Source organism: Schistocerca americana, chromosome 6, assembly GCF_021461395.2.
Source record: "Schistocerca americana isolate TAMUIC-IGC-003095 chromosome 6, iqSchAmer2.1, whole genome shotgun sequence".
Lineage (NCBI taxonomy): Eukaryota > Metazoa > Arthropoda > Insecta > Orthoptera > Acrididae > Schistocerca > Schistocerca americana.
Window position 1 is genome coordinate 640,146,923 of NC_060124.1, and position 17,065 is coordinate 640,163,987.

Sequence of the window (17,065 nt, forward strand, 5' to 3'; positions counted from 1 at the left end):
ATGACAGGCTGCGTCCTGTTATCTAGCAACTCTTCAATCCAATCACATAATTGGCCTGATAGCCCATATGCTCTTACTTTGTTCATTAAATGATTGCGGGGAACTGTATCAAACACCTTGCAGAAGTCAAGAAACACAGCATCTACCTGGGAACCCGTGTCTATGGCCCTCTGAGTCTCGTGGACGAATAGCGCGAGCTGGGTTTCACACGATCATCTTTTTCAAAACCCATGCTGATTCCTACAGAGTAGATTTCTAGTTTACAGAAAAATCATAATACTCGAACATAATACATGTTCTAAAATTCTACAACTGATCGACATTAGAGATATAGGTCTATAGTTCTGCACATCTGTTCGACGTCCCTTCTTGAAAACGGGGATGACCTGTGCCCTTTTCCAATTCTTTGGAACGCTACGCTCTTGTAGAGACCTACGGTACACTGCTGCAAGAAGGGGGGTAAGTTCCTTCGCATACTCTGTGTAAAATTGAACTGGTATCCCATCAGGTCAGCGGCCTTCCCTCTTTTGAGTGATTTTAATTGTTTCTCTATCCCTCTGTCATCTATTTCAGTATCTACCATTTTGTCATCTGTGTGACAATCTAGAGAAGGAACTACAGTGCAATCTTCCTCTGTGAAACAGCTTTGGAAAAAGACATTTAGTATTTCGGCCTTCAGTCCATCATCCTCTGTTTCAGTACCTTTTTGGTCACAGAGTGTCTGGACATTTTGTTTTGATCCACCTACCGCTTTGACATAAGAGCAAAATTTCTTAGGATTTTCTGCCAAGTCAGTACATAGAACTTTACTTTCGAATTCATTTAACGCCTCTCGCATGGCCCTCCTCACATTACATTTCACTTCACATAATTTTTGTTTGTCTGCAAGGTGTTGGCTACGTTTATGTTTGCTGTGAAGTTCCCTTTGCTTCTGCAGCAGTTTTCTAACTCGGTTGTTGTACCACGCTGGCTCTTTTCCATCTCTTACGATCTTGCTTGGCACATACTCATCTAACGCATATTGTACGATGGTTTTGAACTTTGTCCACTGATCCTCAACACTATCTGTACTTAAAACAAAACTTTTGTGTTGAGGTGTTAGGTACTCTGATATCTGATTTTTGTCACTTTTGCTAACCAGAAAAATCTTCGTACCTTTTTTTAATATTTCTATTTACGGCTGAAATCATCGATGCAGTAACCGCTTTATGATCGCTGATTCCCTGTTCTGCGTTAATTGTTTCAAATAGTTCGGGTCTGTTTGTCACTAGAAGGTCTAATATGTTATCGCCACGAGTCAGTTCTCTGTTTAACTGCTCAAGGTAGTTTTCAGATAAAGCTCTTAAAAAATTTCACTGGATTCTTTGTCCCTGCCACCCATTATGAAAGTTTGAGTCTCCCAGTCTATATCCGGCAAATTAAAATCTCCACCCAGAACTATAACATGGTGGGCAAATCTACTCGAAATATTTTCCAAATTATCCTTCAAGTGCTCAGCCACAACAGCTGCTGAGCCAGGGGGCCTATAGAGACATCCAATTACCATGTCTGAGCCTGCTTTAACCGTGACCTTCACCCAAATTATTTCACATTTCGGATCTCCATCAATTTCCTTCGATACTGTTGCACTTCTTATCGCATTAAACATGCCTCCCCCTTCACTGTCCAGCCTGTCTCTGCGGTATACATTCCAATCTGAGTTTAGAATTTCATTACTGTTTACATCTGGTTTCAGCCTACTTTCTGTCCCTAGTACTATGTGGGCATTGTGACCGTTTATTAATGAGAGCAGTTCTGGGACCTTTCTATAGACGCTCCTGCAGTTTACTATTAGCACATTAATATTGTTATTCCCTGCTGCATTTTGTCTACTCCTACCTTGCCGCATCTCAGGAGGTGTCTTGTCGGGCCTAGGGAGGGAGTTCTCTAACTTAAAAAACCCACATGTGCACTCCACACATACTCCGCTACCCTTGTAGCCGCTTCCTGCATGTAGTGCACACGTGACCTATTCAGGGGGACCCTACATTTCTGCACCCGATAGCGGAGGTCGAGAAATTTGCACCCCAGATCTCCGCAGAATCGTCTGAGCCCCTGGTTTAAGCCTTCCACTCGGCTCCAAACCAGAGGACCACTATCGGTTCTGGGAACAATACAACAAGTAGCTAGCTCAGATTCCACCCCGCGAGGCTTTCCGCCTACACCAACTCCGCTAGCTGCCTGTACGAACTGAGGATGACCTCTGAACCCAGACGGCAGGAGTCATTGGTGCCGACATGAGCAACAATTTGCAGTCGGGTGCACCCAGTGCTCTCTATCACTGCCAGCACGGCCTCCTCCACATCTCGGATGAGACCCCCGGCAAGCAGACAGAGTGAACACTGACCTTCTTCCCCGACCTTTCCGCTATTTCCCTAAGGGGCTCCATCACCCGCCTAACGTTGGAGCTCCCAATAACTAATATACCCCTCCCCCCATGTGCCTGCTCGGACCTGGCTGAAGGAGTGGCCACATGTCCACTCACAGGCAGAACGGGCGATGCCACACGGCCAGCCTCCACACTGACCCTCCGCCTCATGCGCCGTGAATGCCGCTGAACCCGCCACTCCCCTTGGGAAGAGGGTGGCCCAACCGTGCCCGGTAGCTGCAAAGATGTCTTGACAGCAGGGTCAGTGGGTGAAGCATGTAATGTAACACCTGGGGTGTACCATGCAACGCACCAGACTCCCCACTGCCGCTACACTCTGAGGCAGCAGCCTGAAGATGGCTAACCGCGGCTTCAACACATTCAGCTGTTTGCGAACAGTGGCCAGCTCCTCCTGTGTCCGTACACAGCAGTCACACATCCTATCCATCATAAGAAATCAATTTACTGTAGAGAGTTAATCAACTTATAACTAGACTGCTAATTCACTAAAGGCGGCTGATAGTTGACTAAACTGTGGTTACTAGACACTTCCTGTAGAAAACAATGAAAATAGCACTACCTGTCTCTGGACTGTATTGAAAACAAACACTAGCACTACTGGCACTATGGCTGACTAAACGGACTCTCTCTGACTGTATTCAAAACAAACACGAAATCTATGGAACACTATTACTAGCACCCGACAATTAAAGCTTCCTAAAAGAAAAACACACGGAAAAGGAAGTGACAAGTAAGCAAAATAGAGTTAATACTTCAATTAGCATAGCTCGCTGCACAGCAGACATGACGCAGATGGCAGTTACAACGACACTGACACAATAAGATTATTGAACGACTCATTGGGATTTTGAGTCTGACAATGCAGACACTTCTTCAATAATTCAGGATTGCCAGGTCTCTGTAAACAGGTTTTATGATATCCACAACTGCTGCTGGGATAGAATGTTTATGGCTGTATGACCTGTTTGAGTACTGGGCATTGCGGTAATTGCACCATGAACCAGATCTAGGAGGGCAAAGATGGTGTACTGGTTTATCATCAGCTGACAGTCTCTGGAAGAAGGTAGCCCATACTGCCTGCTTCATTTTCAACAAATCCTCAGTATTATTTCTAATGGCAATCTCATAATACTGTTGTAGTTCATCAATCATGTTGTCTGTCAGCCTGCTTCTTATGGTCTTACCACCTGAAAGTTTCTTGTCTCTCAAACTTTGTTTCAACTTCCTCAATCTGGTATCCATCCTCTTCTGGACATGAGCAACACATTCCAGTTCTGTGATAAGCTTCTCACCATAAGGCTGAGTGGCTACTACACTGTTATATGCATTTGAGTCTGCATAACCTAAGAACTTAGTGTAACACACTCCCCTTTAGTTTACAGATCGATTATAAATTTCAACAGCTGCACAGGCCTCCGTACGACTAGTTGTCCTTCATAACTTCTGTCACAGATATGCCCTTCTTCATTCCCTGATTTATACTTATAAGAATGTTTGGTTAAAATCTGGAAATCTATTAGCTTTCCAGTATCAACACTGGTCACTGTAGCAACAGAATTCTTAGAACTGCAGCTACGCTTCTACCAAGTGCCCCAAAAGCTACTGATATGACAATCATACCATCGTTTATTTCAGCAGCTTCATTTGCAGCACCCTTAATTGACTCACATGCAGTGGATTTCACAGCAGCTCCAATAAATCCTGCATACTTGTCCATTTTACAAAGTGGGCGTGGCATATACATCACGACACACATTGTTTCTGCTGCAGTGTGTCCTTGGCCAATAGCTCTCAATCCATAAAACCACCTAACATTTATGTCAAAATAATTATCTTTACACTTATCAGAATTCCAAAATGAATGAGTGTATTTACAAATGGCAGAATTAATGGTAAGTTTCCTGGCTAGTCCATTTGATACCTCAATGTCTTCATGTAAACTAACTGGCCCTCCACATAGATACAGCACACACATTCACATAACACCCCTGTTAGGATGTGTAAATGTATCAGAATATAACCTAACCTACCGTTTACATGAGTTTTGTTTTGAGATAACTGTGTTATCACTATGTTTTATTTTAATCTTCGAAGCACTAATGGGTGTTTCGCTAGATACTCATGAGTTTGCCAGTATTTCATTGTCTGCAACTTCACACACCACATGCTGAACACAATGTTTCTCTTTATTCAAAAATTTATTACCATGAAACCCACATTTCTTAAAAACACTTCATTTTCGAGTCATACTTTTTGAGAGATTTACCAGTCTATTCCTCACTTCTCCTCGGAAAAACGTTAGCACTTCGATATACAAAGCATGTTTATACTATGAAAAGATACGATACTATTTTTGACAGTGCTACCAATGCAAACACATAATTTAACCTTTATAACACAGCAATCCACAGATTTCTACAGGGTAGTCCATTGATAGTGACCGGGCCAAATATCTCACGAAATAAGCATGAAATGAAAAAACTACAAAGAACGAAATTCGTCTAGCTTGAAGGGAGAAACCAGATGGCGCTATGGTTGGCCTGCTAAATGGCACTGCCATAGGTCAAACTCATATCAACTGCATTTTTTAAAAATAGGAACCCCCATTTTTTATTACATATTCATGTAGTACGTAAAGAAATGTGAATGTTTTAGCTGGAACACTTTTTCACTTTGGGATAGTTGAGGCTGTAATAGTCAAAAATGGTTCAAATGGCTCTGAGCACTATGGGACTTAACTTCTGAGGTCATCAGTCCCCTAGAACTTAGAACTACTTAAACCTAACTAACCTAAGGACATTACACACATCCATGCCCAAGGCAGGATTCGAACCTGCGACCGTAGCGGTCGTGCGTTTCCAGACTGTAGCGCCTAACACCACTCGGCCACTTCGGCCAGCTGCTGTAATAGTCACAAACATATAAGTATGTAGTATCACATAACTTTCCGCCAGTGCGGACGGTATTTGCTTCGTGATACATTACCCATGTTAAAATGGACCGTTTACCAATTGCGGAAAAGGTCGGTATCGTGTTGATGTATGGCTATTGTGATCAAAATGCCCAAGGGGCGTGTGCTATGTATGCTGCTCGGTATCCTGGACAACATCATTGAAGTGTCGGGACCATTCGCTGATAGTTACATTATTTAAGGAAACAGGAAGTGTCCAGTCACATGTGAAACATCAACCATGACCTGCAACAAATGATGATGCCCTAGTAGGTGTTTCAGCTGATGGGGCAGCTAATCCACACATCAGTAGCAGACAAATTGCGCGAGAATTGGGAATCTCAAAAACGTCGGTGTTGAGAATGCTACATCAACATTGATTGCACCCGTACCATATTTCAATGCACCAGGAATTGCATGCCAATGACTTTGAATGTCATGTACAGTTCTGCCACTGGGCACAAGAGAAATTACGAGACGATGAAAGATTTTTTGCATGTGTTCTATTTAGTGATGAAGCATCATTCACCAACAGCGGTAACCTAAACCGCCATAATATGCACTATTGGACAACGGAAAATCTACGATGGCAGCGACAAGTGGAACAGCAGCGACCTTGGCAGGTTAATGTATGGTGTGGCATTAAGGGAGGAAGCTTAATTGGCCCCCATTTTATCCATGGCAATCTAAATGGTGCAATGTATGCTGATTTCCTGCGTAATGTTCTACCAATGTTACTACAAGATGTTTCACTGCATGACAGAATGGCGATGTACTTCCAACATGATGGATGTCCGGCACATAGTTTGCGTGCGGTTGAAGCAGTATTGAATAGCACATTTCATGACAGGTGGATTGGTCGTCAAAGCACCATACCATGGCCCGCACGTTCACTGGATCTGACGTCCCCGGATTTCTTTCTGTGGGGAAAGTTGAAGGATATTTGCTATCGTGATCCACCGACAATGCCTGACAACATGCGTCAGTACATTATCAATGCATGTGCGAACATTACGGAAGGCAAACTACTCACTGTTGAGAGGAATGTCATTACACGTATTGCCAAAGGCATTGAGGTTGACAGACATCATTTTGAGCATTTATTGCATTAATGTGGTATTCACAGGTAATCACGCCGTAACAGCATGCGTTCTCAGAAATGATAAGTTCACAAAGGTACATGTATCACATTGGAACAACCGAAATAAAATGTTCAAATGTACCTAGGTTCTGTATTTTAATTTAAAAAACCTACCTGTTACCAACTGTTCGTCTAAAATTATGAGACATATGTTTGTGACTATTACAGTGCCATCTATCACAAACTGAAAAAAGTGGTCCAACTAAAACATTCATATTTCTTTATGTATTACATGAATATGTAATAAAAAATGGGGTTCCTATTTTAAAAAACACAGTTGATATCAGTTTGAGCTATGGCAGCGCCTTATAGCAGGCCAACCATTGCGCCAGCTGGTTTCCCCCTTCGAGCTAGACAAATTTCGTTCTTTGTAGTTTTTTCGTTTGACACTTATTTCGTGAGATATTTGGCCCGGTCACGATCAATGGACTACCCTGTATATAAAAAATTACCGATTTTATTAGGTCTTGAAGTAATGCATGTAAAAATTTTAACATTTTCAACTGGTGTAGATTATATTTTAGAAAATAAAATGAAATACTTCTCACACAAGTTTATAAGTAATATACATATCATTTTATTTGGAAAATGGCAAATTTTATAATCAGATAAAAACCCGAAAAAGTGAAAAAGAATGTTTTCCCCTTCTAACTCCCCTTAAAGTTATGGAAATGTGTAAGCTTTCGGAGCCAGTGGCTTCTTCTTCTGGCAGAAACAATAAGGGGAAGGAAAAGGGAAGAAAGAAAAGGATTGTCAAGGTTTAGGAAATGGGGAGAGTTGCAGAAAAGCTGCAGAGAAACCCAGGCCAGGACAGACTTACTGAATGGGATGAGAAATATGTAACTAAACCAGTCTATCTCTCATACCACCAGCAGATGTGAAGTATTCTTGTGATTGGTAGTAAGTCATAAACATTAAATTATTTTCAATGTATGTTCATACGTAATACTGCACGTACCTTTGAGGTATCATTGGGCCCATTGGGAAGAGGATCAAAATTAGGCCACTGCTTTCTAATTATTTGGAGCATTTCACAAAATGAGACCATCTTCCCATCATTCCATTTGTTGCCGCTGAAAGGCATGTACTCGATAAATCTTACATCAACATTTTTCTCTTTTGTTAACTCCACAAAACTGCACACTTCATCTTCATTAAAACCTCGCATTACAACACAATTTATCTGTGGAAGAAAGTCACCATTAAAAACTTGGTATCAGATAAAGCATGGTTTAAACAGAGTTTGAAAGACTTTTTGATAGATAACTCATCCTACTCAATAGATGAATATCTTAACAGTGGCTGTTAGGCCAGCTTAAATAAGGATGTCTGTTAGATTTCAGTTCTGAGAGCACTTTGCCATAACAGTCAAGATTATGTACTTTTTGTTTGATAAATTTATTAATAGTGCATAACAGTGTTTCAGTCTGACAGCGTATCAATTCTGAAAATATTAGCTGTTCCAGTTTGTATTGTATTCACCTAGTTTGACAATCTCCTGACAAATGATCAGGGTATTCAAATGTTTTATATTTTTTATGTTATACTTTCTGGCATGTTACTCACCCATGAGAATCGTCTCATGTTTTGGGTCTTGGAACAAAAGCTGAATCTAATCTAATCTAACCTACAAAATAATGGTTCTACAAGTCTGTTGTTATATTTGTATACCTCACTGATTCTGTTAAATTAATCTTTTTCTCTCTTTTTAGAGAATGTCAGAATTTATCTTAGCATGCCAAGCTGTTAACCTTCTTAACAATTTATGAAAATTAAACTACATACATCTCCAATCTTTTTCCCCACTCCAACGCACACATCTTTCGCTGAAGGTATTATTTTAACTATTACATGAAATTAAGAAGCTTTCTTGAAACTGTGCTGCCATTTGTGAAACAAAGTTAAAAGTGTTCTCAAGATAAAAGGTCTTCACAAAAGGAGCATTTAGTATCTGTGCAGGTGGTAATACTGACAGCCATCACATAAACAAGCCCAAATGGTAGAACATCCTGCTTTACACATACACGCAATGGCAGAAAAAAGGAAAAGAGCACACCTTTCATTCAAGCATTGAATATATAAACTGATGAGACAAAACACTATGACCTCCTGTTTGATAATGTGTTTGTCCACTGTTGGAACACAATACAGCAGTGATTTTGTGTGGGACAAGTTCAACAAATTTCAGGTATGTTCCCAGCATTATGTGAGGTATGTTCCCAGCATTATGCAGCACCGCATGTCTAAGCACAGGTCATGTAATTCCCATAAATTGCAGATCAGTGGTTTCTGGGTGCAGAACTGGTATCTGATAGCATCGCAGATGTATTCCATCAGATTCAGAAGGGGTGAATTTGATTCTGGCCTCGTGACACTGAAAGTCATATTGTTGAAACATGTCACCTTCATTAGGGACAGGGTGCGGACAGTGCACAATAATGTTCACACAGAACAAAGCTGTTATGGAGCCTTCAGTTACTACCACAGGACCCATAGAAGACCAGGTGAATGTCCTCCATAGCATAATATTGCTCCCACTGGCCTAAGTCTGTAGCAAAGTGCACATTTCAAGCACCAATTCACTCTGTTGACAGTGTATGTGCACAAAACCGTCAAGCAGGTGTAATGCGAAACTCGAATGATTCAAACCAGATGACACATTTCTATTGAATCACTGCCCAATCTCAATGCTCCTGAGCCACAGAAATTGTAATTCAACTGTGTTGTCAACATGGGAACATACAGGGGTTGTCTGCAGCAGAGCCCTATGTTTAACAATGTGCAATGGATGGTGTGCTCTGAAATACTCGTGTTTCCACCAGCACTGTGTAGCTTCCTCAGCTGAATGTCATCTTTTTCAAAGGAACCATCCCAGAATTTGTCTTAAATCATTTAGGGAAATCAAGGAAAACCCAAATTTTGGTGGCCCAATGGGACTCGGGTCCGTTGTCCTCTCGAAGGCAAGTCCACTGTTTGACCACTGTGGTGGCATGACCTAGTCTTAATTAAGCCAGAAAATCTTGGGAAATGCTGACAGATTTAAGATATAACAATTTAAAACAATCCTTTCATGAATTTCACTACAATTTTCTGCTCTTTTGAAAAACAATTTCTTTTGACTGTTTTGATGTTGTTTAGTATGTTTAAATAATGATGGCAGTCTCTATAAAAGGGCAGTTCGGCTTTTAAGTTTAGTTATACTGTTTTAAACTACATCCTTCATCTATTTGTCCACCCAGAAGTGCTATAGGATGTAACTTGAAGACTATGGTGAGGTGGTGGGGGACAGTCATGTGTTGAGGAGGAGGTGCTGCCAGAAATGAAGTGTGTGAGGTGAAGTTATTGACACTGCATACAGGGAGAATAAAAATACTCTATTCCATATTCATTCACAATCTACGTCTGCCCCCATATGGTTTTACTTTTCTCCAATAAGAAAAAAGAAATTGTCAGTAACTGTCTCTATAAGGTCTTAAAAGGAAACAAACAATAGAAAATCTAGGCTGGAATAATGACCATATTATAAAAAAATACATTGCTATTCACTGTACACAGGAAATGTTAGGTCACAGACAAGCACAACAAAAAGACTACTAAACACGTAAGCTTTCGATCAGAAAGTCTTCTTCGTAAGTGGACAAGACACACACACACACACACACACACACACATATGACTGTTGTTTCTCCCATGATGCGCAGTTGCTCCCAGTCTGGCCCTAGCAGCCAGAGACCGTGGTCATGTATGTGTGATCTGCATTTGCGCGCATGTGTGTGTGTGTGTGTGTGTGTGTGTGTGTGTGTGTGTGTGTGTGTGTGTGTGTGTGTGCGTGTGTGTGTGGGAAGGGGGGGGGGGGGGAGGTTTGCACCAAAAGCTTACGTGTTTAATGGGTGGTGTATTTTTTTTTTTTTCCCCCTGCCTGCAACACAACATCTACACTATACAGTGAGTGCCAATCTATCCTTTTCATAATACTGTCGTTACCACCTTGCCAAGAGGCATATTGTGGAGTAATCCGAAGGGCTCTACTAATTTGTACAAGAGGAAGGAGAGCACAATCTCAATGTAAGTTTTTAGAAAACTGGTATGTGCATTACTTCTGCAAACCTTTCAGAAAGGACACAGTATGCACTTCATCCAGCAAGATGAGTAATAAACAATATTAGCAATACTGCATCAAACTTGTTCACTTTCATCTTTGGATTAAACATTTGATTTCAGAGAGTACAGAATTTGACAGAATCAAATTTTGGGGATATGTGGAACTGGGACAACGGCATATTTTTTACCCATTCACAAACTAAGCACTGCTGATTGCTACTTTTATTGTGTCTGCTGCTGCAATGCATATATGAAACTGTAAGTGCAGCATCTATGATGGAATAAAATGTTATACAAATGAAACAAACAGGCACAGTGAAATAGAGTAGTATGGCTCATCATTTCGGTCTCACAGATTAGCAGGTGTTGACTTGAAAGATAATACTTAAGAAGTTGAATCCAAAGGAGAGGATGTACCATATTTACTCAAATGTAAGCCGCATTTTTTCCGGTTTTTGTAATCCAAAAAACCGCCTGCGGCTTAGAATCGAGTGCAAAGCAAGTGGAAGTTCTGAAAAATGTCGGTAGGTGCTGCCACAACTAACTTTTGCCGTCGAATATATGTAGCGCTACACAGGCATGCTTCGTAGGCACAAAGATAAATACTGGCGCCAAAACCTCTGCGTCAGTAAATAAATTAAAAAAAAAAGGTGGAAGACGATTTTCATACATTATCCAACGAAGTAAATATAAATTCCGTATTGTTCATCTTCGAATGTAGCAGAACTTCAATGTATTACGAAAATCCGACTGGCAAGACTGTTTCGGATGTTTGTCAATATGGCCAACTCTACGTTCTGAATTTTTTCCTACCTGTGAGAAGAGATGGTTGCTTATAGGAACCTGATGAAATGTGAATCACATGCAGTATTCTCTTCATCATAAGAGTAATACGAATATAAACATGTTGCCACGTATTCTTTCGTGTTTGCTGCTATCTTATTTAAATCCTGTCTGCCTAATAAACTACGAAACTAGAGTGAGACAACAGCAAATGTGGAAGAATATACGTATCGTGTCATGTTTATATTCATATTATTCTTATGCCTAATAGTGATACAGTCAGAACTGAAGCACGGCAACTGACTAGATTTTTAAATCTAAGATGACTCTAATTTCTGTGCAGAATTTGATGTACTAAAGAAGCGGCCGCAAAGATTTTCAAACGGAGATAAATTTTCGCCTAACTCTCGTTCAGAACATGTTCTATCATATGCAGTCTATTATTTGGTTCTTGTTGATCATTATTTAAGAAAGCAGCAGTGTAAGTAACAACAAATAGTCTCTTGCCATTGTTTCGCTAATGAGATGATTTCTCTCTCTTTTTTTTTTTTTTTTTTAATTGTAGGCGGTGGTAGCGTGCATAAAAGCAAGCCAATCCGCGAGCGACGACAGGCCGCAAACACGCACTATCAGAATGCGACAAACAATGCATGACACAGTACAGTAATGTATTTTCAGCTTAGAGTGACATAAACGCCTATAACAAGGAAAACGGCACTTATCAGATCAAAGCAAAATAAGCAATTGATTCAAACCAGACGAAGCACGTGAAAAAGGAAGGGTACCAGTATAAATACGGACGGAGGGCCTGACGCATAGCAAAGGCTACCTGGTAAAGCTTAAGTGCTAAGCTTACGACTCGAACCAAACTACTGTAGCTGTATCATCATTCATTCGACCTAAATTGTGTCTCATATTACAATGGACCGACTTTGTTTCGATTTGGAGGTGCGGCCTAAAACTTTTCTCTCCCCTTGAACTTCGAGTCTCAAATTTCAGGTGCGGCTTAGATTCGGGAATTTTTTTTTTTCCTTCCTTTATTTCGAGTCTCATTTTTCAGGTTTGAGTGCAGCTTAGATTTGAGTAAATACGGTAGGTGGTATTTCACCTAATTCTGACTATGAAATAAAACAAAGTACGGCAGGGAGCTCTGACGAATCAAAGAGCAGCGATGAAGATTCTGATGAATAGTAAAGTATGAGTTAAGAAATAAGATGCTACTGAGATCGTAAATCTTTGTTGTGTTGATGAATCTGTTAACAAACATATTCAAAAATGCACTGAAACATTGGCACATGTAGTGTTGGGAGGTGATAAACTGTCATTACGGTTAGAGGAGCTACGTATTTCTTGCTGTTCTACTCCTACATGACACTGTATCTGAAGGTACAGAATGAATCTTCACTGGCTAGAGAAATGGGTAACACAATTTTACAAGTCTCTGCTGTCATGTAATCTCTTCAGGGAAATCATGACTGTACTAAGATTCGGTTTGTGGTTGACAAGGTCAGAGTCATTAAGAAATGCAAGGCAGCTACCATGTCAGTCCTAGAAGAGAGAGACGTAGCAAACTGTCAAAGCATGTACATTCCCGGTCCATATGTTTGTGGTGATGTAATAACCAAGTAATACTGAAGTGTGATCCAAGTCGCACAAATATGGCTTTAATAATAACCTCCGAACAATATGCCTCTAAGGACTCAACAAGACACAGAACACTGATGTGCACATTACAAACTAGAATCACACAGAGAATCAGTCAGCACTGTTCCACACTAATACATGTGCGAGTCACCAGCAGATGGCATGGCAGCGACCGCGCCACATGCTTGGCTCCCAGAGACAGAATCCAGCAGCCAGCCTGCAATGATCAGTGGGTGACCAATTTAAAGACACATGTACGGCAACACCACTCTCGGTGCACTCACACTGACATGTACTAGTAGCACGATACAGCAGTGATGAGCAGTAGTACCCCTCCTGTCTTGCGCGCCTTTTATCTGGCTCTACAATTTACTTTCCTAGATCCACACAAATGCCTGATCCTCCTAATTCAATTTGCTCTGCAGACTATTTAAAATTCACAAAGAAAAAGGAGCCAAAATTGCACTTTGTGTGCCAGTTACTTTCCAATACATTGCCACCAGCTGATCTTATTTAAGAATACTCAACTTTCGTAGCCATACTTACAGCACATCCTTTGCTTCCTGGCCTAAATCCAAGTTAACTACCAGCCCCCCTGCCCCCCCCCCCCCCCCACAAACACACGCCCCTGCCCCCCTCCCTCCCCCCCCCCCTCTCCCCCCTTCCCAATCAGGTAGTTGTGTGCTGTTATCTCACGTCACACCCTAGTCTATGAGTGCCCAGCTGTCTGTCGCCTGACCCCTCTACCAGCACCCCTAGCTAGCCCACAGATGGCTCCCCACTCTCCCACGAGCCACTAAATGCTGCCCTCCAAACCCCTCCCATCTCTCTCCATCCCTCACATTGCCTCAACCCACCCCATCCTACCCCACTCTAAAGCCCCACCTCACTCCAGAACACTCACCATGGGCCAGTAAAGAGCTGGCAGTTGAGAGACCACAACATAAGGAGACATGCATGCGCATGTGAGTGAGTGTGTGTGTGTGTGTGTGTGTGTGTGTGTGTGTGTGTGTGTGTGTGTGTGTGTGTGTGTGTGTGCACGCACGCGCATGTTTTCCCTACAGCTAGAAAAAGAAAGTGCATTCTGGAAGCTCGCCAAGCAACGTACCTTTTAGCTTGGAAGGTAGAAGACGAGGTACTGGTGGAAGTAAAGCTGTGAGTACGGGTCGTGAGTCATGCATGGATAGCTCAGATGGTAGAGCACTTGCCCACAAAAGGCAAAGGTCCCGAGTTTGACTCTTAGTCCGGCACACACTTTTAATCTGCCACGAAGTTTCATATCAGTGCACACTCCACTGCACAGTGAAAATCTCATTCTACAAACCTATTGTTCGTGTGCCTATCAATGAGACAGTGCTTCTGCCTTTTGGTGAGCCATCTGCTTTATTCCTAAATAATTCGTAATTTTCAACAGAAACTTTCCGTACGTTATTATTGCATCCTACATTACAATATGCAATTTCCACAATATGTGGTCATCTGTGAATATAATGGGGGTAACAACTGTAGGAGACCAAAAACTGACTTCAGTAAGCAAGTTCAAGTTATTGTACGCTGTAGTAGTTACGCAGAGGTGAAGAGGGTCACACAGGATAGGCTAGCATGGGCAACTCCATGAAACCAATCTTCAGATGGAAGATCACAACAATAAAAACATTTGATTCAGCATACACCAGACTCCAAACAGCGTACACAACCTGTATGCTCAGAAACACAGAAAATCATATTGGTTCCATCAGCAGGAAACTTCAACCCGTAATTGTTATGGAACACTGCGGCGACTTTGTTCATTAATAAAACCCAAAACTGGGGAGTAATAAGAGAGTATTGTTGTAACTTCTTATCAACCTCGTTACCAAAATACATATTAAGAAGACTGGTAAATTGTTATTTTAAAGGGGTCACTCCAAAGCGCCACGAAAGTATTTGAGCAATGTATAAAATTAGAGAATCGGTGCACAATATTGAAAGTCTATCTACATTATCTATATCTGCATGACTAGTCTGTAATTCACAATTAAATGCTGGCAGAGGGTTCAGAGAACCACCCTCAACCTATTTATCTACCATTCCACTCCCCTACAGCATTTGAGGAAAAACAAACACTTCAATATTTCCGTACAAGCTCTGATTTCTCTTATTTCATTACAATGATCATTTCTCCCTATGTAAGAGGGCTCTAACAAAATATTTTCACATTCAGAGGAGAAAGTTGATGATTGAAATTTTAAGAACCTGCTCCAGCAAAATGCTTTTGCTTTAATGACTGCCACCCCAATTCACATGTGATATCTGTGGCATGCACTTTCCTGTTTCCCAATAATACAAAATGAGCTGCCTTTCTTTGAACTTTTAAATGATGTCCTCTGTCAGTCCTATCTGGTAAGGATCCCACACCATGCAGAATACTCCAAAAGAGGACAGACAAGTATAGTTGTAGATAGTCTCTTTAGTAATCCTAATCTTCTAAATGTTTTACTATTAAATCACAGTCTTTTGTTTGCTTTGCCACCGCATTATCTATGTGAGCATTCCAATTTAAGTTATTTGTAAATGTAATTCCTAAGTATTCAGTAGACTTCACAGCCTTTAGATCTGTGTGAATTATCATGTAAACAAAATTTAGTAGATGCCTTTTACTACTCGTGCAGATGACATAAAAATTTTTATTATTTAAGGTCAGTTACCACTTTTTGCATCATATGGATAGGTAGCCTAAATCATTTTGCAGTTCATTTTGATCATCTGATCACTTTACAAGACAGTAAATGATTTGCGAGACTGTAAATGATAGCATCATCTAAGAGGACTGCTCAGATTCTCTCTTAAATTGTTAATGTAGATCGGCAACAGCAGGTGGTCTATAACACTTCCTTGAGGAATGTCAGATATCACTTCTTTTTTACTTGATGATTTTCCATCAATTACTATGAACTGTGACCTTTCTGACAGGAAACCACACATCCAGTTGTACAACTCAGACAATACTCCATAGGCACACAATATGATTAGAAAATGCTTGTGAGGAACTGTTTCAAAAAGTCTTCTGGAAATCTACAAATATGGAATCAATTTGAGATCCCCAGTCGACAGCACTTATTACTTTGTGTGACTAAAGAGCTAGCTGTGTTTTAAAAGGTCGATATTTCTGAATCTATCTTAGCTATTTATCAATGAATCATTACCTTTGAGATAATTCAAAATATTCAAACACAATATATGTTCCAAAATCCTAATGCAAATCAACATTAGTGATATGAGTCTGTTATTTAGTAGATTACTCCTCTTTTCTTTCTTGAGCATTGGTGTGACCTGAGCAACTTTTCAGTCTCTAGGTATGGATCTTTATCAAATGAGCGGCTATATATGATTTCTAATGGAGCTATTGTATCAACATTCTCTGAAAGAAACATAAATTGTTTATGACACTGAGGAGAGCTACTACTAAGTTACTCACAGTTGCAGTTGTTCTTGATTTGAATACTGCAATATTTACTTTGTTGTCTTTGGTGAAGAAATTTCAGAAATCCGTGTTTAGTAACTCTGCTTTAGTAGCACTGTCATCAGTAACATTACCACAGCTATTGCGCAGTGAAGGTATTGGTTGTGTCTTGCCATTGGTGTACTATACATTCAACCAGAAACTCTTTGGATTTTCTTCCAGATTTCAAAACGAAGTTTCACTATGGGAATTATTAAACACATCTTCCACTGAAACCCACCCTAAGTTTCGAGCTTCAGTAAAACATCGCTAATCTTGGAGATTTTGCATTCTTTTAAATTTTGACATGCTTTTTTTCATTGCTTCTGCAGCTGAGTTTTGACATATTTTGTGCACCACCCTTTTAATTTATTTGGTATCCATTCAATTTATTTGGTATATATCTCTTAATTGATGTCGATACTATTTCTCTGAATTTAAACCATCTCTGGTCTACACTTACATAGTCAGACTTGAAGGAGTAGAGACTTAGTAGAGACTGTCACCTTGGAAGGCATCAAGTTAATTTTTATCTGC

At 40.6% G+C, this 17,065-nt stretch overlaps 1 protein-coding gene across 1 annotated transcript in view; it reads right to left on the reverse strand.

The window, feature by feature from the left end:
• The window catches only part of LOC124620358 (molybdenum cofactor biosynthesis protein 1-like), a 79,083-nt gene that overhangs the window by 38,928 nt on the left and 23,090 nt on the right, over positions 1-17,065 (reverse strand). The window contains exon 4 of the mRNA XM_047147030.1: positions 7,478-7,702. Coding sequence (XP_047002986.1) covers positions 7,478-7,702 — 225 coding nt within the window. The remainder of the gene's footprint in view (positions 1-7,477; positions 7,703-17,065) is intronic.